Source organism: Anomaloglossus baeobatrachus, chromosome 1, assembly GCF_048569485.1.
Source record: "Anomaloglossus baeobatrachus isolate aAnoBae1 chromosome 1, aAnoBae1.hap1, whole genome shotgun sequence".
Classification (NCBI taxonomy): domain Eukaryota; kingdom Metazoa; phylum Chordata; class Amphibia; order Anura; family Aromobatidae; genus Anomaloglossus; species Anomaloglossus baeobatrachus.
Genome location: NC_134353.1, coordinates 125,517,868 through 125,542,209, shown reverse-complemented (window position 1 = coordinate 125,542,209; position 24,342 = coordinate 125,517,868). Strand labels below are relative to the sequence as shown.

The window sequence follows — 24,342 nt, the reverse complement described above, 5'->3', positions numbered from 1 at the left end:
GGATCATTTCTTGATCGACTGCCCGAAACGTCCGAATCGCCCAAATAAGGTATTGGCAGCCATGGCAGAGTGTGACAACACGGACGCAGAGTCCGATATCTCTGAGGCAAGTGGGCACTTGGATGCGGTATTTCCCTTGACTGTAATGTCAACCTCACCGAAGGACTCAGAAGGGAAATATACCCATTGCTCGCTCCCCATTCAGATCCGGTGGGAGGGGCATCTAATACCTACCTCTGCAATGATAGATTCTGGGGCAGGGGGAAATTTCATGGACTCCTCTTTTGCCAGGAAACACGGTATCCGGACTCAGCAAAGATCCTCACCGGTTACCATGGAGACGGTAGACGGATCTCCGTTAAGCTCTGGACCAGTGGATCGGGAAACAGTACCGCTAGAATGCGTGATGAAGCCAGGTCAGCAGGAGACCCTTGTTTTCATGATAATTTCTTCTCCTCATTTTCCGATTATTTTAGGTATTCCGTGGCTACGGTCTACGAATCCGGTCATCGATTGGGAAACTAAGGAAATAACCTTCCCACCGCAGAGTGGTCCGACCATTAGTCCAACTGTTCCGGTTCCAGTAACACCGAATGCGGAGGGCACTGTACAGGTACCTGTTCTACCCCCGGTTTATGATGACTTTGCTGACATATGCGACAAAAGAAAAGCCGATCGGCTTCCCCCGCATAGACCGTATGATTGCCCCATAGACTTACTTCCAGGGGCGGAGATTCCGTTTGGCCATGTCTACCCGTTGGCGGCACCTGAGCTAGAAGCACTAAAAGAATACATTGATGAGAGCCTAGCCAAGGGATTTATTCGCCCGTCTACCTCACCAGCAGGGGCACCCATCTTTTTCGTGAAAAAGAAAGAGGGGACTCTGAGACCCTGTATTGACTACCGGGAACTGAATAAAATAACCATCCGGAACCGGTATCCGTTACCGTTGATTCCTGAGCTATTGGAGAGGGTCCAACAGGCAAAAATATTCACCAAATTGGATCTCCGTGGGGCATATAATCTACTTCGCATACGTCCCGGAGACGAGTGGAAGACCGCGTTCCGATGTCGGTATGGACATTTTGAGTACCTAGTGATGCCTTTTGGACTTTGTAACGCTCCCGCGGCTTTCCAACATCTAGTTAACGATATTTTTAGGGATATCATGGACCAATTCATGGTGATTTATCTGGACGATATCCTAATCTTTTCTGATTCCTTACAGGAACACCAGGAGCACGTCAAGACCGTACTTACCCGGCTGAGGGAAAATCACCTGTACATTAAACTGGAGAAATGCGAATTCCATTGCTCACAGATACAATTCTTAGGGTATGTCATCTCTCCTCAGGGACTGAACATGGAGTCTGGCAAGATACAAGCAATTCTGGACTGGCCGGAACCGGGTAACGTCAAAGAGGTACAACGCTTTGTCGGTTTTGCCAACTTTTACCGACGTTTTATCCGTAATTTTTCAGAAATCGTTCGTCCCATCACTCTGTTAACCAAGAAAGGACAGACGTTTGTGTGGTCCGCCCAGGCCCAGGAAGCCTTCCATCGTCTCAAGGTTTGTTTTACCTCAGCGCCTATATTGGTACATCCGAATCCCGCACTTCCCTTTATCGTGGAAGTCGACGCTTCCGACTACGCATTAGGGGCCATCCTTTCTCAAAGGACTGGGGACAAGAGTCTCTTACATCCGTGTGCTTTCTTTTCCCGCCGGTTGTCCCCTGCAGAAAGGAACTATGACATTGCGGACAAGGAATTGTTAGCGATTATTTCCGCTTTCAAGGAATGGAGACACCACTTACAGGGAGCCGCGCAGCAAGTGATAGTACTCACAGATCATCGTAATCTGGAATTTCTTAAGTCTGCCAGGTGCCTGTCTCCACGGCAAGCCCGTTGGAGCCTATTTCTTAACCAATTCAATTTTGTCGTTACATACCGTCCAGGTTCACGTAATGGGAAAGCCGATGCCTTGTCCCGAATCCACGCCGTGGACTCCGTGCCTGGAACCCCGTCTCAGACCGTGTTATCGGATGCCAATTTCGTTGGAGTAATCCAGGACCAGGACTTGTGGAAGGACATCAAGCTGGCCTATGATGGTGACGTATTTCTTGCTGCCCCCCCGAATGATGTAACTCTTGTTCTTCGGAATGGTGTGTGGTTGAGAGAGCGACGCATTTATGTCCCGGAGGCCGTAAGACTTCGGGTTCTCAAGTTGGTCCATGACTCCGTGTTGGCTGGTCATAGGGGGGTACAGAAGACGCAGGAATTTCTGAGCCGTTTTTTCTGGTGGCCTACCTGTCTAAAGGATGTAAAGGACTATGTCCACTCATGCGTGGTTTGTGCCCGGTGCAAGGTCCCTCGTGTGGCTCCTACGGGACTCCTCCAACCGTTACCCGTGCCATCTCGCCCTTGGGGGTCTATCTCCATGGATTTTATTGTGGAGTTGCCAGTCTCAGGCGGGCACAATACCATCTTAGTGGTGGTGGATCGATTGACTAAAGCTGCTCACTTCATTCCGTGTACCGGTCTTCCCTCAGCCGCAGAGACAGTGGATTTGGTTATCCAGAACGTATTCCGATTGCATGGGGTACCAGACGAGATCATCTCTGACCGGGGCGTGCAGTTCACGTCTAGGTTCTGGAAGGGCTTTTGTACGGCACTCCAGATTGATGTCTGTTTGTCTTCTGCATACCATCCTCAGACAAATGGGCAAACCGAACGGACGAATCAAACCTTGGAACAATACCTTCGATGTTATGTCAGCCATCTCCAAGACGATTGGTTGAAGATGCTTCCGTTGGCGGAGTTCTCCTATAACAACACTCAGAGCAGCTCCACTAAGGTAACGCCCTTTTTTGCTAACTTGGGTTATCATCCGAATGTTTTGCCTAGGTCACCGGTTGCGGTTTCGGTGCCGGCGGTGGAGGACAGATTGACAGAGCTTCGACAGAATCTGGAGGTTCTAAAGGACACTGTGGCTACGGCCCAGGAGCGTTACAAGAGGTCGGCAGACACTCACCGGAAACCGGCACCCATGTACAAGGTAGGGGACTCTGTATGGTTATCCACCAAAAACCTGAGATTGGGTGTTCCTTCGCAGAAGCTGGGACAAAAATTCATCGGTCCGTTTAAGATCACCGGGATCGTGAGCCCTGTGGCCTGTCGGCTGCGGTTACCGCACCATCTAAAGGTACACCCGGTCTTTCATGTGTCTCTCCTCAAACCTGTCTCCCCTAATACGTTTCGTGGTCGTGTTGTGCCTCCTCCTCCGCCTGTGATGGTCGACGGCGAGGAGCAGTTCGTGGTTGAGGACATTATTGACTCCCGGCTCCATCGTCGTCGGCTTCAATATCTGGTACGTTGGCAGGGGTACGCCCCCGAGGACGATTCCTGGGAACCGGTGGGTAACATTCGGGCACCCCGGAAGATCGCTCAGTTTCATCGACGGTTCCCGGACAAGCCGGGCCCTGATCCGTCCTGAGGCCGTCTCTGGGGGGGGGAGTAATGTCAGGTTTCCAGGTTTTCCAGTTCTCTTTTGAATGAGCTTGCCCTCAGTTAACATGGAGTTTAAGGTTCTGTTGCCCTACTTCCTGTCCAGCTGCTTAAAAGGCCGCCTCTCAGCCCAGTCCAGTGCCTGAGTATACTGCTTGCTGTGTGCTCCTGCTTTGCTGTTTCTACTTCCTGATTGCCTTGGATTCTCCTGAAACTCTACCGACCGACTCTGGACCATACCCGGTTTTCTTCAAGCTGTGCCCGGACTCCGTCTGCCGTCTTTGATCAGCACTCTGCCCGGTTCGTAATCACTCTGGACAATCATCCCGTACGGACACTCCTGGACTATACCACTTGCCCCTTGTGTACCGGCTGCCGCACATTTAGGCCTTCCGGGGTTGATTGCCGGACAGTCCCTGTACAGGGGTTCGCTCTGGTGGTCTCCCTGGGGGAGTCCGGTGCGTGGCCCCGGGAATCCCCTTCGCTCCGTTTTGTGTGTTGTTTTACTGTGTTTATTCCCGTTGTGTATCTACCGTGGTGACATATTATATAACATCTTGTACCAAGAACTCGTCTCTGTTATTGCCCTAACGCAATCGAAATCCCCAGAACATACAGTAGTATTACATGAAGGTGCTATGGTCAGATGAGACCAAAGTAACATTTTTGGACTGAATGCAAAACACTATGTGTGGCGGAAAACAATTAATGAATATTACCATGTAAATATCATCTCCACCATCAAACAGAGGTGGTGGCAGCATTATGCTGTGGGGAGGCTTTTCTTCAGCACAGACAGGGAAGCTAGTCAGAGTTGCTGGAAAATTGGATGGCACTAAATACAGGGCAATCCTGGACGAAAACCTGTTAAAAGGTGCAAAAAAACTTTCGACTGGGGAGTAGGTTCATCTTCCAGCTAAATAAAGACCCTAAACATACTGTCAGTGCTAGAATGGATGGTTTAGATCAAAGGATATTCATACGTGTGAATAGCCCAGTCAGAATTCAATTCTAAATCCCATTGAAAATCTGTGGCAAGACTTGAAAACTGCTGTCACTGAGGTATATCTATTTGGCTAAGAAGAATGGTCAACAATTTCAACCTCTAGATGTGAAAAGCTGGTAGAAACTTACCCCAAAAGAAATGCAGCATTAATTGCAGGAAAATGTGGTCCTTTATTGTATTGACTCAGGGCTAGTGATGGGTGAACCCGAACTGCACAATTTGGCATCCATAGGGATATGTAGTATCCGTGCACCATCCCCAAACATCGAGTTCTCAGGAAAGTCAGTGTAACTATCCTGATTCGCCCCCCTCCGGATAATTAAAAAAAAAGAAAAAGAAAATAGGGAATAAAGCAGGAAAGTTATACTTAACGAGTCTCCTGCACGGCTGTAACACTACTTCCTGGGCCGCACATTATCCTCATACATAGTCACTACTTTACGCACCCACCTGTACTTCCGGCGTCTCTGGTTGCAGTCAGACCGTGCCCCACCATAAGTGACAGCGTGTGTGACTGCTTGGAATCACAAAGGCTGTTTGCCTCTCTATAGTGGTGTAAAAATAAATAAATAAAATTGGTGTAAGATCCCCCCATATTGTGATCCCAAACACAGATAAAGCAAATGGCTACAGGCTGAAGCACCCAGCTGTGTTCTTATCTTGGCTGTGTTTCAAAATAAGAAGAACTCCATGCGGCTTTTTCTAAAATTATTTAAATAATAATTGAGAAAAAAACGGCATACGGTCCCCCTCAATTTTGATACCAGGCCATAATAACACTAACCGCTGGGGGCTGGTGTTCTCAGGCTGGGGAGATCCATGGATATTGCCCCCACCAACCTAAAAATAGCAGCCTGCATCCACCCAGAATTGTCGCATCGATTAGTTGCGACAGTCTCGGCACTTTACCCAGCTTATCCCGATTGCCCTGGTTCGGTGGCAATCAGGGTCATATAAAGGGTTAATAATGTTGACAGCTGCCACTAAGCCCTAGACCAGTAATGGGAGGTGTCTATGAGACCTCCACCCCATTACTAATCTGTAAGTAAACAGAAATAAACAGAAACACTGGAAAAAATCCTTTATTTGAAATAAAATACAAAAAACATCCTCTTTCTCCAATTTATTAACCCCAAACATCCAGTTCTGACAAAATCCACACAAGACCCCACAATATTTCCGGCTCTGGTACATACTGAAGTCACAGTGCGGGGGATGGCCGTATGCCGTATCTTTAGGCAAAGACTGACTAAGCAGCAGCTGTGAGCGGAGAAGTCACTCAGTTTATCTGCGGCCACAGCTGGAGGTTCCCACGCTCCCCCACTTGTGACCATAGATAAACTGACCTCAGGTGAACTCACTGTACTCAGTGACCTCTTTTCAGGTGAACAGAATTCACAGACCTGCATCTCCCAGCAGAAAACCGTATTTTTTTTTGCCAAGAGATGCAGATTTGTTGTTGAAATTTCTACAAAATATTCCTGCACCAAATCTGCATCTTCTGGCAACAAAATGCATCAAAATGAGTCGACCATCAGGGTTTTCGATAGGGGGGTACTCTGGCGCCGGGACTACGGATACTTTACTCTCCATGGAGTTATCACAGGTGGTTGGTCCCGGTTTCGTGCCCTGGGCGCTCACTCTGCGGCTGTGGAATGGGGTACAGGGATGATTTTGGGGATATACGTGACGCCACCTGTGGTGTCTGGTAAGCGGGATATACCAGCGCTGCCTGCGGCCGACCTCTGAGGTGATGGTGATGGCAGCTTAAGATCTCTCAGCTCCCCACAGGTGGAGCTATTTTATCTCAGGGCGGAGGGTCGCTGACCAGGAGGGAAGCGACCGAGCGGTGATGGCTGCCTTCTTCTCTGATGTCGCAGGGTCCTGTCGAACGGCGGAGAGACAACACACCGAATTCACATCAGTTCAAACAAGTCCTTTTTACTAGCATCTCGTTTGTTTTGCACAGTTCACAGCAGAAACAGTTTGGTTACCAGAAGGCCAATGGTCACAAGTTTCGGAGGAGATTTAATGACAGAGTCTCCCTCTGAGGTAACCTTTCTTTGTCTCTTTCTCGGTCCCTGCTCTGAGGGCTCTGTGACTCCCTCTTTAACCCACTCGTTAGTGTCGTCACTGGTTTTTCCAGGGGTCTAATGCTGCACGATTTCTTTATCTATCTCGCAACAGCGTTGTGAACTCGGCTTGGGGTTAGTAGTCAGACTCTTGATGGGTGCCGGGTCTCCTCTTATTTAGGATCCCAGGTTAATGGTCAATGGTTTGGGGATAAACCTGACAAACCTCCTCGGTTCCGTTATACCGGTGTCGACCTGAACTCTTCAGCCGGCTCTCGCCAGACCTAAGCGTCCCCTTTCCGTCTGGGTTACCCCTTTTCCTGTGTCTTTCTTTTCTTTTGGGGTACCCTCGCTCAGGACGTCAGGTCTATGTTATTTCTAGCCCTTCTTTCAGTCATCAATTTACTCTCGCCTCTTCTTGTCACTCCTTACTGACTGACTGTTAACTGACCAACTGCCACTCAGTCGTCCTGTCAATCACGTTGCGTCTCACGCTCAGCTAGGCTCCTCCCCCTATGGACCTACCATATAAACAGTCCCAGGAATATGAAGGTAGGGGCTGCTGAGTCAATGTTACTCAATCTAATATAAGACTCTGCATTTCCTCTCTCTTTCACCTGTGACCAAAGGGCACTGCACCTTGATGTTAAGGTGCTGTATTTCACTGTAGCACCTAACCACAGGGGCGCCACAAAAACATTATGCAGTTTTGATGTGATATTGATGCAAATTTTTTTGCCAGGAGATGAAGATTTGGTACAAGAATATGGTGTATAAATTTCACCACCAAATATGCATCTCTTGGCAAAAATACGCACAATGGTTTTGATGACATTTTGGTGCAGTTTTCTGCCAGGAGATGCAAACTTGGTGCTGAAATGTCTGCACTAGATTTCTGCACCAAATTTGCATCTCCTGGCAGAAAACCACACCAAAACGGCGTCCAAACTTTTTTTGTGCATTTTTTGCCAAGAGATGCAGATTTGTTGCTGAAATTTATATACTATATTTCTGCACCAAATTCGCAGGGGGTAGTGACAAATTTGTGGTGTTCAAAGACGCCTGCAAATTTGTACTTTAGGCTTTGGCCTTACTCCTCCCAGGATGAGGAGCAGTGGGTGGGGATTGTGATCTTACAGTTGTAGGGGGATTCGCAATCCTGGACTTTTTTTTGTCACATGGCTCTGGTTGCCTCTGGTCGGTGGATGGATTTTTTGAGGCCTTAGGCCTCATCTATGATGATCTTGACAGTCTCCTTGGCTGATTCCAAGCTGCGTCCAGCAATGGGTTCGGTCACGCAGAGACTTATTGTTCAGAATTTTGCACATGGGCCACCGACATCAAGTGGAATGAACTGGCTCTTAGGGGTACTTCTCACATAGCGAGATCGCTAGCGAGATCGCTGCTGAGTCACGGTTTTTGTGACGCACCAGTGACCTCATTAGCGATCTCGCTGTGTGTGACACTGAGCAGCGATCTGGCCCCTGCTGTGAGATCGCTGCTCGTTACACACAGTGCTGGTTCGTTTTTTGGACGTTGCTCTCCCGCTGTGAAGCACACATCGCTGTGTTTGACAGCGAGAGAGCAACGATCTGAATGTGCAGGGAGCAGGGAGCCGGTGTCTGGCAGCCAGCGGTAAGCTGTAACCAAGGTAAAAATCGGGTAACCAAGAGAAGCCCTTTGCTTGGTTACCTGATATTTACCTTGGTTACTAGTGTCCGCGGCTCTCAGGCTGCCAGTGCCGGCTCCCTGCACACGTAGCCAGAGTACACATCGGGTAAATAAGCAAAGCGGTTTGCTTATTAACCTGGTGTGTACTCTGGCTAGGAGTGCAGGGAGCCAGCGCTAAGCGGTGTGCGCTGGTAACCAAGGTAAATATCAGGTAACCAAGCGCTTGGTTACCCAATATTTACCTTAGTTACCAAGCGCAGCATCGCTTCCACGCGTCGCTGCTGGCTGGGGGCTGGTCACTGGTCGCTGGTGAGATCTGCCTGATTGACAGCTCACCAGCGACCATGTAGCGACGCACCAGCGATCCTGACCAGGTCAGATCGCTGGTGGGATTGCTGGAGCGTCGCTAAAGTGTGACGGTACCCTCAGAAGTCAATTTTGTCAGGGACTATCAGAAAGGTTGAAGGATGCTTTAGTGATTTATGAGACCCCTGAGTCCTTGGAGGCTGCCATGTCCTTAGCCATATGTGTGAATAGATGCTGTCCAGATAAAATGATTAGACCACTTTCCCCAGAGACCCTATCTCAGGTTAGTACTCCATTGTCGGGGGGGGGGGGAGAGGGGGCAATCTGAAGGCGAACCATCACTCATGGGTTTGGAAGTGCCAATGCAGCTAGGGGGAGCCACCACTTTGAATATTTCCACTGATATCTGCAAAAAAAAAAAAAATAGGGGTTAGTTTTTTGTGGTAAAAAAGGTAATTTTTTTTGGAGTCTGCCCCTTGGTTCCTAAGCAAAAAGGAACATCTGGGACTTGACTGAACCTTGGTGGTGTGAGGGTGGACAATCGATTGTCTTCAACATTTAATTCTGAGTTTGTATTGACAGCAGAGGTTGTGCTAGAGAGACAGGTAAATGGCTCTCCAAATTAGATTTAAAGGGGCCTTCCAAACTAGTTAGAATCAGAGAAGGGGATGAATGGAAAATAGCTTTCAATATACCTGAGAGGCACTTTGAAAGTCTGGTCATCCCATTTGGCCTCACTAATGCCTCCGCCGTTTTCCAGCATTTTCTGAATTTTTTTTCCTCATTTGGTGGCCAGGTTTGTGTGGCTTATTTAGATGATACCTTGATCTACTCACTCGATAGTAATGTGCCGTCCCTGCAGCGGTTCGAACTGCTCGGATCCGGGGGTGATTATTTGTGGATCGAGCGTCTCCGTACCCGGGGGCCAGGGGCCACACTCAAATGAAGAGGGGGGGTATTTACAGGGGAAATATAGTTTGTGGCGCCACCCGTGGTGTACGGTAATCGGGAGTACCGCCGCTGCCGTTGGGAGTACCCGAGGTGATGGAGTGGGGCAGCAAAGGTGTCATCGCCCTCCATGGGTAGGGGAAGGCACCGGGACTCGGTGAGATGCAGGGGTCACTCAGGTACTCACTCAGTCAATAAGCAGATGCTGACAACTGGGTAAATTAAATCTCGGGGTTTCACTGCAGCTTGAGGGGAGCACGTCTGGGTCCCATCCCCTATGGTGTTGCCTCGTAATCCGTGACCTGCCTCCTGACACTAAGTTTAACCTCAACATGGTGGCCCAGTAGTCTGAAACTTGCCGGGCTCTGCTCCCCACTGTGGCTAAGTGTGGGAGCCTGCTCTTAAGGCTCACGCTTGGGATTTTCTGGACCATTTGTTTGGAAGGCCCTATCCCCCTCGTTGCACTAGTGCCCCGATTCTGGAGCGGGTGGGAACAGATTGTAAAGGCTTCGTTCTCCTCAGGTTAATTGCCGGATTGCCTGAAGCTTCTCACCGACCTAGGGTCCGTGTACTCCGCCGTTCCTTCGGTCCCGGACCGGTGACAGTGAAAGGCTGCACCGTCTGCAACCTAGACAGCTTCTCTTGGGAGCCACCACTCCCAACCTTCTCTGAGCTCCTCACAGCTCGAGGGCTACTTCTCAACTCTCCACTCACTGACCGACTGACTACACTATTCACCTCCCCTCCCCTCCCTGACTCCCCAAGTGGGCGACTCTATTTCACTCAAGCCATCCACTGGTGTGCCTGGTGGGTGTGGTGCAGTGTGTATCTAGGATTTGATTTGCTGTTGGAGGCAACACCATAAGAAAGGGACCCAGAACCATGAGGGACTTGGAATACTGCACGGAAGGGTAGCTTGTGCAGTACCCTGTGACGACCTGATAGTCCAGGGGCGTCGCATTCCCCCTTGGTTAAACGTAGCTCATTTCCGAGCTACAGGACATACAGAGGTTTATTTTTGCAACTGGGAAGAAAAAGAATAACAGTTTATTTACAAGTTCACGTCCCACATTAGGAAGGCACATTACTTAAACGTTACGTTAAACTCTTAGAGTTCATCCTTTAACTATGGAACGCTACTGATTATGCTTGTAGCGGAGGCTCAACCTACTCTGTTGCAGCCTCTTCCTGCGACAGTCCAGTCCCAACGTCCCAGATCCCGTCAACCCGCCACCCAAACAACCTGATCCGCTGCATTCCTAATTGTGGGTCCGTGACCAGGTTAAGGTCCCGGGTGTTGAAAAGACGACTCTGGTAACAGTCCTGAGCAACCTGGCAGCCGTTGCCCTTTTGCACCGACCCCCACCGGGGCCTCATGGTGCCGTCTACCAGTACTGCACCGTCCAAGGCTCTGATGGTCTATTTCCTATAACAAAGAGTGGAAAAAGGTTCAACAAGGAGGGCGCAGTCTATTTATGGCATACCTTACCTGTCACCTTCCATCAGGGACCCTTCAGCTGATCCCCGACAGCCTCCTCCATTTTGAACTCTGGAGAAAGTTCAACAAAGGTGACAGTCCACACAAAACGTTTAAAAACTTACATGTTCGGGTCCCTTTAACGTCGGGCACCTCCTGGGCACACTCTTGCAAAGTGCCCTGGTAAACCACAGCAACGGCATATGGGCACTTCCACATCAGTGTTATTGGCTGGGATCTCTTCATCTGAAGTGGACTCTCTTTCCCCTTCCATTATCTCCAATTCTCGTATTGCACGCGATGACAGGGACATCCGAACACCGTTACCTCCAAAACGTGGTACCCATGCAGCCTCTGGACTGCTGGAACCTGAATCGCCTTCCTCCATCTCCTCCGGTTCCGATTCTACGGTAACCGGGGCAATCTGATCAGGAGCCGCAGGCAGATCATTTTCAGCAGGAGTTGAGGGATCCGCTGCCGGGGTTGCGGGCAGTGTCTCGGGATCAGCCATGGTAGAGGGTAGAGGCAACAGTGGCTGAATGCTCGCGGCAGGCGGGGGCAGACCGGATCCCGCAGCCATATAGGCCGGGTCAACCGTGGCTGGGTAGCTGCTTACCAGCTCTTCGCGCAGGACTTCAATCTCACGGGCTTGCACCGCCCCGGCCTTCTTCCGCATCTCATTCCAGGCAGCTGTCTCGGGCGCAGTATCCTCAGCTGAACAGTCGTGCTCTTCTGACATCTTGTCATTGCGGGGCCCAGGAACGTTATGGCAGAGTCCTTGCGTCCCTGCTTCTTTTCCGCTGCTACATGCCGTCACGCCCCTCGGATTTCGCCTACCCCTCTCTGCTGCGCTCGGGCCCTCTGGGAACTTTCGGTTCCGGGCAGACTCGCAGGACGAAGGGCGGGGCTCCTGCTTCGCACGCTTTTGGTCGAGAAGACGGCGTTTTGGCACCAAAGATGGCGGAAGATGGTGGAAATGGCGGTAAACGGGACTTTTGACACGCAGCTTGGCTTTCAAGGTGCACGTCACCCAGGTATGTGGGTCCTGTTCGGATCCTGTTTGTAATGCCAGAAATTTGAGGGTGTGCCGTCTCTGCAGTGGGTTGAACCGCTCGGATGAGGGGGTGATATTTCGTGGCTCGAGGGTCTCCGGTCCCGGGGGCCAGGGGACACACTCAAATGAAGAGGGGGTATTTACAGGGGAGATATAGTTTGTGACGCCACACATGGTGTACGGTAATCGAGAGTACCGCTGCTGCCGTTGGGAGTACCCGGGGTGATGGTGTGGGCCTGCAAAGGTGTCGTCGCCCTCCACGGGTAGGAGAAGGCCCCGGGACTCGGTGGGATGCCGTGGGATGCAGGGGTCACTCAGGTATTCACTCAGTGAATAAGCAGACACTGACAACAAGGTAAACCAAATCTCGGGGTATCGCTGCCGCTTGAGGGGAGCACATGCGGGTCCTGTCCCCTATTGTATTGCCTGGTGATCCGCGACCTGTCTCATGGCACTAAGTTTAACTTCAACGTGGTGGCCCAGGAGTATGGAACTTACCGGACCCCGCACCCCACTGTGGCTAAGTGTGGGAACTTGCTCTCAGGGCTCATGCTTGGGATTTTCTGGACCGTTTTGGATTGGAAAGTCCTATCCCCTTCGTTGCGCTAATGCCCCGATTCTGGAGCGGGTGGGAACAAATCATCAAGGATTCGTTCTCCTCAGGTGAATTGTCGGGTTGGCTGAAGCTACTCCCCGACCTAGGGTCCGTGTACCCCGTCGTGCCTTCAGTCCCGGACAGGGTGACAGCGCTAGGCTGCCGATGGTCCTCTTCGACAGGTTCAGGCACCTTGCCACAATCCCCTGCGACGGGGTCCAACTCCTCTAGGCTCAGACCACCGTCTGCAACCTAGATAGCTTCTCCAGGAGCCACCGCTCCCGACTTTCTCTCTCTCACCCTCTCTGACACTCTACTGACTACACTCCTCACCTCCGCTCCCTGACCCCCCAGGTGGACGACTCTATTCCACTCAAGCCGTCCACTGGTGTGCCTGGTGGGTGTGGTGCAGGGTGTATCTAGGATTTGATTTGCTGTTGGAGGCAACACTATTAAGATAGGGACCCAGAACCATGAGGGAGGTGGAATACCGCATGGAAGGGCAGTTTGTGCAATACCCTGTGATGACCTGTTAGTCCAGAGGCATCACATATGTATTATATGTACAGTGCCTTGCAAAAGTATTCGGCTCCCATTATTTTTTTCAGCCTTCTCCTAAATGTCAGTCTTCAAACATAAAGATAAAAATTTTAATGTTATGGTGAAGAATCAACAACAAGTGGGACACAATTGTGAAGTTGAACGAAATTTATTGCTTATTTTAATCTTTTTTAAAAAACTGAAAAGTGGGGCGTGCAATAATATTCATCCCCTTTAAGTTAATACTTTGTAGCACCACCTTTTGCTGCGATTACAGCTGCAAGTCGCTTGGGGTATGTGTCTATCAGTCTTGCACATCGAGAGACTGAAATTCTTGTCCATTCTTCCTTTGCAAACAGCTGGAGCTGAGTGATGTTCGATGGAGAGCGTTTGTGAACAGCTGTTTTCAGCTCTTTCCACAGATTCTCGATTGGATTCAGGTCTGGACTTTGACTTGGCCATTCTAACACCTGGATACCTTTATTTGTGAACCATTCCATTGTAGATTTTGCTTTATGTTTGGGATCATTGTCTTGTTGGAAGACAAATCTCCGTCCCAGTCTCCAGGTCATTTCTAGACTCCAACAGGTTTTCTTCAAGAATGGTCCTGTATTTGGCTCCATCCATCTTCCCATCAATTTTAATTATCTTCCCTGTCCCTGCTGAAGAAAAGCAGGCCCAAACCATGATGCTGCCACCACCAGGTTTGACAGTGGGGACGGTGTTTTCAGGGTGATGAGCTGTGTTGCTTTTACGCCAAACATATCGTTTGTTATTGTGCCCAAATAGTTTGATTTTGGTTTCATCTGACCAGAGCACCTTCTTGCACATGTTTGGTTTGTCTCCCAGGTAACTTGTGGCAACTTTAAACAACACTTTTTATGGATATCTTTGAGAAATGGCTTTCTTCTTGCCGCTCTTCCATAAAGGCCAGATTTGTGCAGTGTACGCCTGATTGTTGTCCTATGGACAGACTTTCCCACCTCAGCTATAGATCTCTGCAGTTCATCCAGAGGGATCATGGGCCTCTTGGCTGCATCTCTGATCAGTCTTCTCCTTGTTTGAGATGAAAGTTTGGATTCACAGACGGGTCATGGTAGATTTGCAGTGGTATGATACTCCTTCCATTTCAATATGATCGCTTGCACAGTGCTCTTTGGGATGTTTAACGTTTTGTAAATCTTTTTGTAACCAAATCCGACTTTAACCCCTTAACGACCGCGGGCAGTAAAATTACGTCCTAGCGGTCATAACGTTACTGCCCGCGGTCTGCCGGCGGCAGCATGCTGCGATCGGCGCACATCTCAGCTGATTTTCACAGCTGAGATGTGTGCCTGCTAGGCACGAGCAGAATCGTTATCTGCTCGTTCCGTTTAACCCCTTAAATGGCGCTGTCAATATGTAACAGCGCCATTATAAGCGCGATCACGGTAAACTTTTACTTACCGCCCGATACCGGAAGTCACGTGACGCGATCACGTGACTTCCGGTAGTTGTCATGGTAGCACAGGGTCATGTGATGACTCCTGTACTACAGATGAATTGCTTTCACTTTCGCTGTGCCCGCGGCACAGTGAAAAAGAAAGTGAGCGTATCTGCTGTTTACAGCTATGTAGCTGTGATCAGCAGATAGTGCAGAGCGATCGGACTGCTGATCGCAATAGCCCCCTTGGGGGACTAGTAAAATAAAAAAAATGTTAAAAAAAAAGTTTAAAAAAATTAAAAAAAACAAAAAAACCTAAAAGTTCAAATCACCCCCCATTCGCCCCATTGAAAATTAAAGGATTAAAAAAATAAAAAATATACACACATTTGGTATCGCCGCGTTCAGAAACGCCCGATCTATCAAAATATAAAATCAATTAATCTGATCAGTATACGGCGTAGCGGCAAAAAAATGCCAAACGCCAAAACGACGTTTTTTTGTCACCACAACTTTTGCGCAAAATGCAATAAGAGGCGATCAAAACGTAGCATCTGCACAAAAATGGTACCGTTAAAAACGTCAGCTCGAGACGCAAAAAATAAGCCATCACTGAGCCATAGATCACGAAAAATGAGAACGCTACGGGTCACGGAATATGGCGTAAAATGTGCACCACTTTTTTCGGACAAACTTCCGATTTTTTTTTAACCCCTTATATAAACGTAAACCTACACATGTTTGGTGTCTACAAACTCGCACTGACTTGAGGCATCACACCCACAAATCAGTTTTACCATATAGTGAACACAGTGAAAAAAATATCTCAAAAACCATAGTGCTATCACACTTTTTTGAAATTTTTCTGCATTTGGATTTTTTTGCCGTTTTCCAGTACACTATATGGTAAAACTGATGGTTTCATTTAAAAGTACAGCTCGTTCCGCAAAAAATGAGCCCTCACATGATCATATTGACTGAAAGTAAAAAAGTTACGTCTCTCAGAAAAAGAATGGCGAAAAAAAAAAGGAAAACGAAAAATCGGCCGGTCGTGAAGGGGTTAAACTTCTCCACAACAGTATCACGGATCTGCCTGTTGTGTTCCTTGGTCTTTATGGGGCTATCTACCTTTACCTTTAACAGAACACTGAGTATATCACAGAGCAGGTTCATTTATACGGAGACTTGATTACACACAGGTGGATTATATTTATCATCATCAGTCATTTGGGACAACATTGGATCATTCAGAGATCCTCAATGAACTGGAGTGAGTTTGCTGCACTGAAAGTAAAGGGGACGAATAATATTGCACGCCCCAATTTTCAGTTATATATTTTTTTTAAACAAGTTTAAAATAAGCAATAAATTTCGTTCAACTTCACAATTGTGTCCCACTTGTTGTTGATTCTTCACCATAACATTAAAATTTTTATCTTTATGTTTGAAGCCTTAAATGTGGGTAAAGGTTGAAAAATTCAAGGGGGCCGAATACTTTCGCAAGGCACTGTATATCAAACTTTTTCACATGTACAGAACCTAGTGCTATAAAATAAATACAGTGGAACCTTGGTTAACGAGAACAATCCGTTCTGGGTTTGTGCTTGTTAACCAAGTTACTCGTTCAGAAAAGCAAGATTTCCCATAGGAAATCATTGCAATGCAGACAATTCGTTCCATAACTTCTTAAGTGTCCCATTCAGGTCCCCTATTGTGCCATTCCACACATGCACAAACACGCACAAACACACAAGCACGCACGCACATGGACATATTACGCTCACCTTACCTTCCGTTCCATCGCCGGTCTCCTGGGACTTGCTGTTCTCCGGTATGGGCTGTGTATTGGGTTATCATAACAACGAGGGAGGAACTTCCGCTGCCAGAGCGCTGACGTCAAAGGTAGGAGCCACTTGCCTCTGATTGGCCAGCGTGCTGCCTTTGAGTAGCGGTGACAGAGGAAGTTCCTGCTTCGTCGCTATGGTTGCCAATGCACAGCCTGGAGTGGAGCGGCGAACTACAGGACCTAGGAGGACGGCAATAGAACTGAAGGTAAACATATTATGCTCACCTTACCTTCCGTTCCATCGCCGGCCTCCTGGGTCTTGTAGTTCGCGTCACAATGAGCCGGCGGACTACAAGAACCATGAGGCCGGCGGTGGAACGGAAGGTAAGGTGAGCATAATACTGTATGTGTGTGCGTGCGTGTGTATTTGTGTGTGTTTGTGCGTGCTTGTGTGTGTTTGTGTGGACTGCAAGAGCGGGTCAGAGCGTGGTGGATGTACGGAACCGGAAGTGTGTGCGGTGAGGATTTTGCTCGCACAGCAAAGCTTTCTCGTAAACTGAGTTACAAATTTACAGAAAGCTTTGCTTCTTAAGCGAAATTCTCGTTAAGTTACTCGTTAAGCGAGGTTCCACTGTAGTAAAAAAGGATGTTGTTTTTTTTTTATCTCATAGAATGAAGTGAGAATGGCTAAATTAATTAACACATATCACACCTACGCTGCTGTCCCAAAGGTTTCCATCCAAGACATGGATGAAGAGCTCAACAACATGGAAAATGGTGAAAGCAGGTACAACACACCTTGTCAGTAGAATACAGGCATATTCCGACTGTTCTATAAAATTCATGATGAATATCAAAGCAATGTAAAATACACTCAGCATATAGTAGATATAAAGTATATATTCATCCTTATATACATTCTAAAACTTTCATATTACTAGTCATTTAAATATTTCAACATTTTGGAATTATTTAGATTATTACATAGCATTTTTTGTTGATAACAGACTTGTAAGTAAGCAAGAAGAAAGTAATGGTACAGCGCATCCAGATGATCACGTAAAATGCTACAGCATATTCTCAAGCAAGAATCGTGTACATGATGTTACTGCGCCCCTACACCAGTAAGTACTTCGATGTCTATGCATCCTTAAAATATTTAACTAAAATTAATGAAAAGTGGTTTGTTTCTGTCTCCAGATAGACCACCACGTCTCTCCATGGGTTTTATCAGGTTTGCAGGTATGCCCAATTCACTTGGATCGGGAAAAGCTGCAACACCCAACAAAGGTCATGGACAGACGTTGGACTGTTCTTGTGTTTTTATTTTAATCCTGGGCAACCCCTACAAATCAAGGCTCCCTGCTGGCAAATGTTAATATTATTTGGGAGCCGTGACCCAGTGGTGGTTATGCCAAGGCTCAGAAAAATAGAGAAACAGATTAGTCATTGTCAGGTAAATTGCAAACTTTGGCATAAAATATATTTAGCCCTTGAGTTCCACTTTAAATATTGAAAATCTTTTGATTTCTTGTCTTTTTTGAGTAAATATATATGTATTTTTTTTTCCTAGTGAACAACATCTTCCCGGCATGGCTGCAGTTTGTAATTCTAATAACAGTAACAATAAAGATGAGTAAGTATTCAATATATTTTCTGATACCAATATCATATTTAAAGGGAACCGTCAACACATTTCTCCATATAGAAGTAGGGATACGCCTGTATAGGTGACCATCTCAAAATATAAATAATACATATTTTTGTAGCGATCTGATAGTGAGATTCGTGAGAAATCTAATGTTGGAGTCATATGCAAATCAGGTTAGAAGTGCAATGGAGGCTTGTCAATATGTTTGTCCTGTTTCTTCCAAGTGCATTGACATGTCCCTAATGCAATCCCAGACATATTTAGAAATGGCTTATATGCTAAATTTCTCAGAACTCACACATCGGATCATTACAAATGTATTGGGGGACAAGCGCCTACACAGCCATACAACTACTTTCATATGTAAAAACATGCTGATAGGTTCTTTTATAAGGATATTCTTATGAAAGTAAGTGGTGACTTATTGCTAGGATATGCAATAACTAATTGATCATTGGGGGAATTGCTGCCACAATCCTCAGAATGAAGGAACCTGAGCTGGATAAAAAAAAATTATTTGGCAGTGCTCATTTCTGAATGAGAGGTGAGCGGTGCCAAAAACTAAACAACCCCACACACCTCCCAAGACATATGCATGATAGGCAGGTAACAAGCACGTTGTTATGTACATGTGGTTTCTCACAAGGGAAGACAGAGCCTATCTCTAAACTACTGCACCTGGCCCAACTGGTACAGACTGAAGTTTCTAGCCACACCGACACTAGTGGCACCTGAGCGAGCTGGAATAACCAAGACCGCAGATCTAGGAGAGAACAACTCAGACCTGACTGCCTAAAAGGCCATTGAGCATTTCTCATACGTCCTAAGGAACCAGAGGGAGGTGAAGAGCACTAAAAGCCAGAATAGGAAAGGTGTGCAGAGATAGATGAGAACCCAACGTGATGAAACATAAAAAGTGAATACAAAGTGGCAAAGGAGAAATACTTACTGCAAAAAAGAACAGCCTTCTACTACCTAAATATTAGTAGGAGAAAGGAGTAGTTAAGATACAGTAGATGTGACAGCAAAGAGATTAACGCTAGCTGGTCTCTAACCATCACTGAAGACCAAAAAGAGGAAGGTATAAATAGCTGCACCCGCAATGTGATAGGGCAGACCAAATGAACAAATGAAAACACCTGGTGACTGAAAAACAATGAAACAAAAGTAAAAGATAATCAGCATTTGGACAGGGACACCAGTTAAGGAAGCCGATTGCACAGCACAGGGTCGCCGGATCAAATCATGAGGCATAACACACATGTCCTAATGAACAGGATACATTCATGACCTCTGCTGATCATGCACGCATTTTAGCAGATGAGTAGAACAATAACATCATGAACTTTACATACTGCTATTGTGAGTGGCACCAAACAGCACCAGATAACCCTTTCAAGTGCTAAAAGCTCCATAACTGTATTTCCTACTCATTTCCACTGCTGGTTCCTTGCCTCACTGGAATAGCAGTGTTATGCAGTTCACTTAACAGCAGGCTGCTGAGAGCAATGATCTGCAGGGAATACTGGTGATCATTCTCATGATTGGAAGTTATCTCAGAGGACGAACACTCATTTATTCTAATTGTGTGAAAAATCCTAGTGATATATCGTATCATTATGCCATGGGAGCAATCATAACATTTCATTATGTGGCAAAATAGCCTTAGTAACCCGTGGATCTTTCTTGTTTCAGGGAAGAAAAAAAGAAAAAGAAAAAAGAAAAAAAAGAGTATGTATTGAAATTGACGGAATTGAAAAGCTGACCATTTCTGTTTGTCTTTAATGGAATCTGTCACCAAGTTTTTTTCACCTAATCTGAGAGCAGCATAATGTGGAGACAGAGACCCTGATTCCAGTGATGTTTTACTTACTGAGTTGCTTAGTGTAGCTTTGATAAAATCACTGATTAATCAGCAGTAGATTATCGTTAGTGGACTACTTGGTGTGCTGTCAGGTAGTCCAGCGTATTCATGAGCTCTGTATAACTGCTAGATGTGAAGCAGAGAAAACATTGATTTATTAAAATGACAGCAAACAGCTCAGTAAGTGACACATCTCTGGAATCAGGGTCTCAGTCTCTACATTATGCTGCTCTCAGATGGGGGAGGACAAACCTGGTGACAGATTCCCTTTAAGTTCACAGTTTACTCCAGATCACTGGCTGATCACATTTTGAATACATTTTTGTTAATCGGCAGCACATCCTCGGTGTAAACGAATGTGCTGCCGACAGGAGCTGGAACAAATTATCACACAAATTACCGTTAGAAAAAGCACCACTCTGTATCCCTGCTAAGTGAGAATAATCGTTAATGAGAGTCAGATGACATCCTATATTATTGTCCCATGCTCGTTGCAGCCAGTTTATCTGCTAAAGTAAAATGCTCATTCGTCGGACGTAATGAATTTTAGGCTACGTTCCCACAATGAGCTTTTGATGATGCAAATTTTCTGCAGCATTTCTGCACTTTTTAGGTAAATAGGGTTAATTTCATCTTCTATATGAGTTTTTAGCATTTTTTTCACATTGCGGTTTTTGTCTGTGTTTTGATATGTAATTTTTTAATCAATGCTTCTTTATTTTTGATACTTTTGCCTTTGACAAAACTTTATTTTATACACATGTGCGGATTACACGTACTGTATTTATAATTCTTTTCTGCAGCAGAAAGGCACTAAAAACGTGTATGTTTTACATGTGGAATTTTCGCATCTAATTCAAATCTATGAAAAAATCTGCACATAAAATTCAGCGTCGTACCCACAAGACAAATTGACATTTTGCAGATATAAAGGGAACCTGTCACCAGGCTTTCCCCTTATGAGGTGTGGCCACCACCAGTGAGCCCTTATACACAACAGTCCAGAATACTGTATATAAGAGCCCAGGCCGCTCTGTAGAATGTAAAAATCACCTTTATATTACTGCCCTAGGGTGGCGGTCCAGTCCGATGGGTGTCGCTGCTCTCGGTCCGGCACCTCCTCCATCTTGTACGATCACCGTCCTCCTGCCCAGCACTATGTGCATGACGCGTCCTGCATCATTCACACAGATGCCTTTTTTGTGCTCCTGCACATGCGCACTTTGATCTACCCAGCTGAGGGCAGATCAAAGTATTGTAGTGCGCATGCGCGGGTGGTCTTTAACCTTTTCTTGCGCCTGTATATTACAGTACTTTGCTCTGCTCTCAGCAGTGTGGATCAGAGTGCGCCTGCGCATGAGCTCAATGGAGGCCTTTCTGTGAATGAAGCAGGATGTGTCATGTACATGGGGCCTGGCAGGAGGACGGAGATTGCAAAAGATGGAGAAGGCGCAGGACCAAGAGCAACAGCACCCATCGGACTGGACCATCCCTTAGGTGAATATTGTAAGGGCTCATGCGCACGTAACTGCTGATTATTCTGCAGCGATTTGACAGCACATGTGCGTTTCAAATCGCTGCAGAAACACTGTATAATGGATGCAGTTTTTTTGGATAAAAAAGCAGATTTCATGCGCTTGGGATGCTGCCCCCACCATAGACAGAGTGGGAGCTGCATCCATAGCACACAAATAATTGACATGCTCATTTTTTGAATATACGGATTTGGGTCAAAATTTTAGCACCCAAAACGCTGCATTCATAAAAGCAACGTGCGCACGTCTCATGCACAATCTTCATAGATTGTGCAGGGGACGCAGGACGCACACATTTATGCTGCAGTACAATACGTAATGTAAATGCATGCAATTACGCAACGTGCGCATGAGCCCTAAAAGGTGTTTTTTATGTTCTACGGAATGGCCTGAGCTCTTATATACAGTATTATGGACTGCTGTATACAAGGGCTCACTGGTGGTGGCCGCAGGTTACAGGGGAAAAACCTGGTGACAGGTTCCCTTTAAAACAAGCACCGCAGGTCAGTTTACATTGAGCAAAAAAAAAAAATGCATATTGGGCAGGAGATTTCTATAAATCCCATCCACTTTGCTGGCACTATAAAACACTGCCTTTTGTGACACAGCAAAAATATGCATTATAAACAAAAATCACTAAAAACTCATTGTGTGCACACAACCTTAAGCTTGAATCATTCTCAGTAGCACATTGCCTTGTGTAAACTGTACATGTGCTGCCGTAAGCACTCATTATGTGCAGAGCACGATCTATTACTGATCACTTTGGGTGACTGAAAGCGCGTCAGGCTCTTAAGCTATGTGCGCATGCTAAATCTTTGTGGTGACCATAAAACTACACGTTTTTGGCCCAAGAAAGGCATCCGTGGCAAAAACGCATATAAAAATTGCATGCGTTTTTTACGTGTTTTTTCCCAATACGTTTTTTAAATCAAATCTATTGATTGGAAGGACTCAAAAACGCTGGAAAAATGCAAAAAGAATTGACATGCTGGTCACCACAAAGATGCAGCCAAAAAATCTGAAATCGCATAGACTTTGATGGGGAAGGAAATGCTGGTACCAAAAGTGCACCCAAAAAAATGCAGCAAAAACGCAACAAAAGATGCAGCGTGCGCATTAGGCCTTAAAATACTGCTGATTGGCAAACAGGTAGCCACTCAGAGGCCGTTTAATGGCAGAAGGTTGTTTGTAAACGGATCATAAACCTATCCTTGTCTACTCTACATTATTCCCTTTTTTATATAGCAAAGATGATCATAAAAAGGAAAAGATAAAAGACAAAGAAAAAAAGAAAGACAAAGAAAAAGGAACAAAAGACAAAAATGAAAATGATAAAGATGATAAGGGAAAAGAAAAAGTGAAAGAAAAAGAAAAAACTGACAAGGACAAAGGCAAAGATAAAGACAAAAAAGATGAGTAAGTGGTCACCGTGATTATATATTAGAAGAGAAAGAGTTTATGTAAATCTGCACATAAGCTATACTTGCAGAAGAATGCTTTCACACATTCCCACATGTAGAAATAAGTAATCTTTATTTTCAATGATTATCTCTTGTATTAACACCAAAAAATGGGATCAAAATAACAGGTCTGTAATATGGATTTTCTGATGATAACTGATAAGGCCCATTGATTAGTACAATATAATGCTTTGTTTCCAGCGAAGTGGCACGACAGAGAAATTAAACCCGTAGGGGCTGATTCATCAGTTTTTGCTTGAATTCTGGAAAAAAACAGTTTGAAATATTGCAAAATGTTTGCAAAATTCATAGTTGTGCCAAATGTATGTGGCATTTATTATTGTTACAGTCCTGGCTTGCTCCGCCACCTTTTTTACAACTTTGCTAGGAGAAGGTATGACCAAGTGGGCATACACTGCGAGTGAAAGAAAAGCGATTCCAACAGCTAAATAGGAAAGGGTTCTTTACAGTTAGAGCAGTCAGACTGTGGAATGCCCTACCACAAGAGGTAGCAATGGCAGATACTATAACAGCTTTTAAAAAAAGGGCTGGATGATTTCCTCAGTACACAAAACATTGTTGGTTATAAAGGACTTAAGGTACTGTCACACATAACGAGATCGCTAGCGAGATCGCAACTGAATCACCGTTTTGGTGACGCAGTAGCGATCCCGTTAGCGATCTCGTTATGTGTGACACCTACCAGCGATCAGGCCCCTGCTGTGAGATCTCTAGTCGTTGCTGAATGGTCCAGGTCATTTTCTTCAAAGGCGATGTCCTGCTGGGCAGGACGCATCGCTGTGTTTGACACTGTTTGACAGGGTCACAGTGACTGCTGAGATCGTTATACAGGTCGCTACTGCAAACTGTATTGTTCCTGCATCGCTGGTAAGATCTGACTGTGTGACATCTCACCTGCGACCTCCCAGCGTCTTACCTGCGATCCCTATCAGGTCGCATCATTTTCGGGATCACTGGTAAGTCGTTGTGTGTGACTGGGCCTTTAGTGACCAAATGTAGAACTGGTGGAGGATGGTTGAACTAGATGGACCTAGGTCTTCTTTTAACCTAAGTAACTATGTAACTATGTAACAAGTGTGAACAATAAATTCATAATAATTTCCACCACAAAAGTGGGAACATTTTGACAGAAATGTACTCTAGTACATTTCTTGGCGTGGCACGTGCTAAAAGATGAGTGAAATTTATTAAAAGGCACATTTTATTCCAGTGCACTCTTTATCAAGACTGGATTACAAAATGTCAGTCTCGATCAATCAGGGCCTTAGGTTCTATTCACAATTTTCTTTTGATGATGTTGAAGGTCTACCCCTTGAGTAGTCACCATTTTTTTTCCTTTGAAACAAGCCTTTGGCATATTCCACTGAACGGGGAATCAGTGTCATCCATCAGTCAATTACTCCCATTGCGAAAAAATGTATATTGC

General features: G+C 46.1%; 1 protein-coding gene across 1 annotated transcript in view; it reads left to right on the top strand.

Annotated features, from left to right (window-relative positions):
* Positions 1–17,065: 17,065 nt before the first annotated feature.
* Positions 17,066–24,342, top strand: part of CNGA1 (cyclic nucleotide gated channel subunit alpha 1) — a 34,505-nt gene continuing 27,228 nt past the window's right edge. The window contains exons 1-5 of the mRNA XM_075334101.1: positions 17,066–17,169; positions 17,390–17,506; positions 17,956–18,018; positions 19,729–19,764; positions 22,681–22,851. Of these exons, the coding sequence (XP_075190216.1) occupies positions 17,066–17,169; positions 17,390–17,506; positions 17,956–18,018; positions 19,729–19,764; positions 22,681–22,851 (491 nt within the window). The remainder of the gene's footprint in view (positions 17,170–17,389; positions 17,507–17,955; positions 18,019–19,728; positions 19,765–22,680; positions 22,852–24,342) is intronic.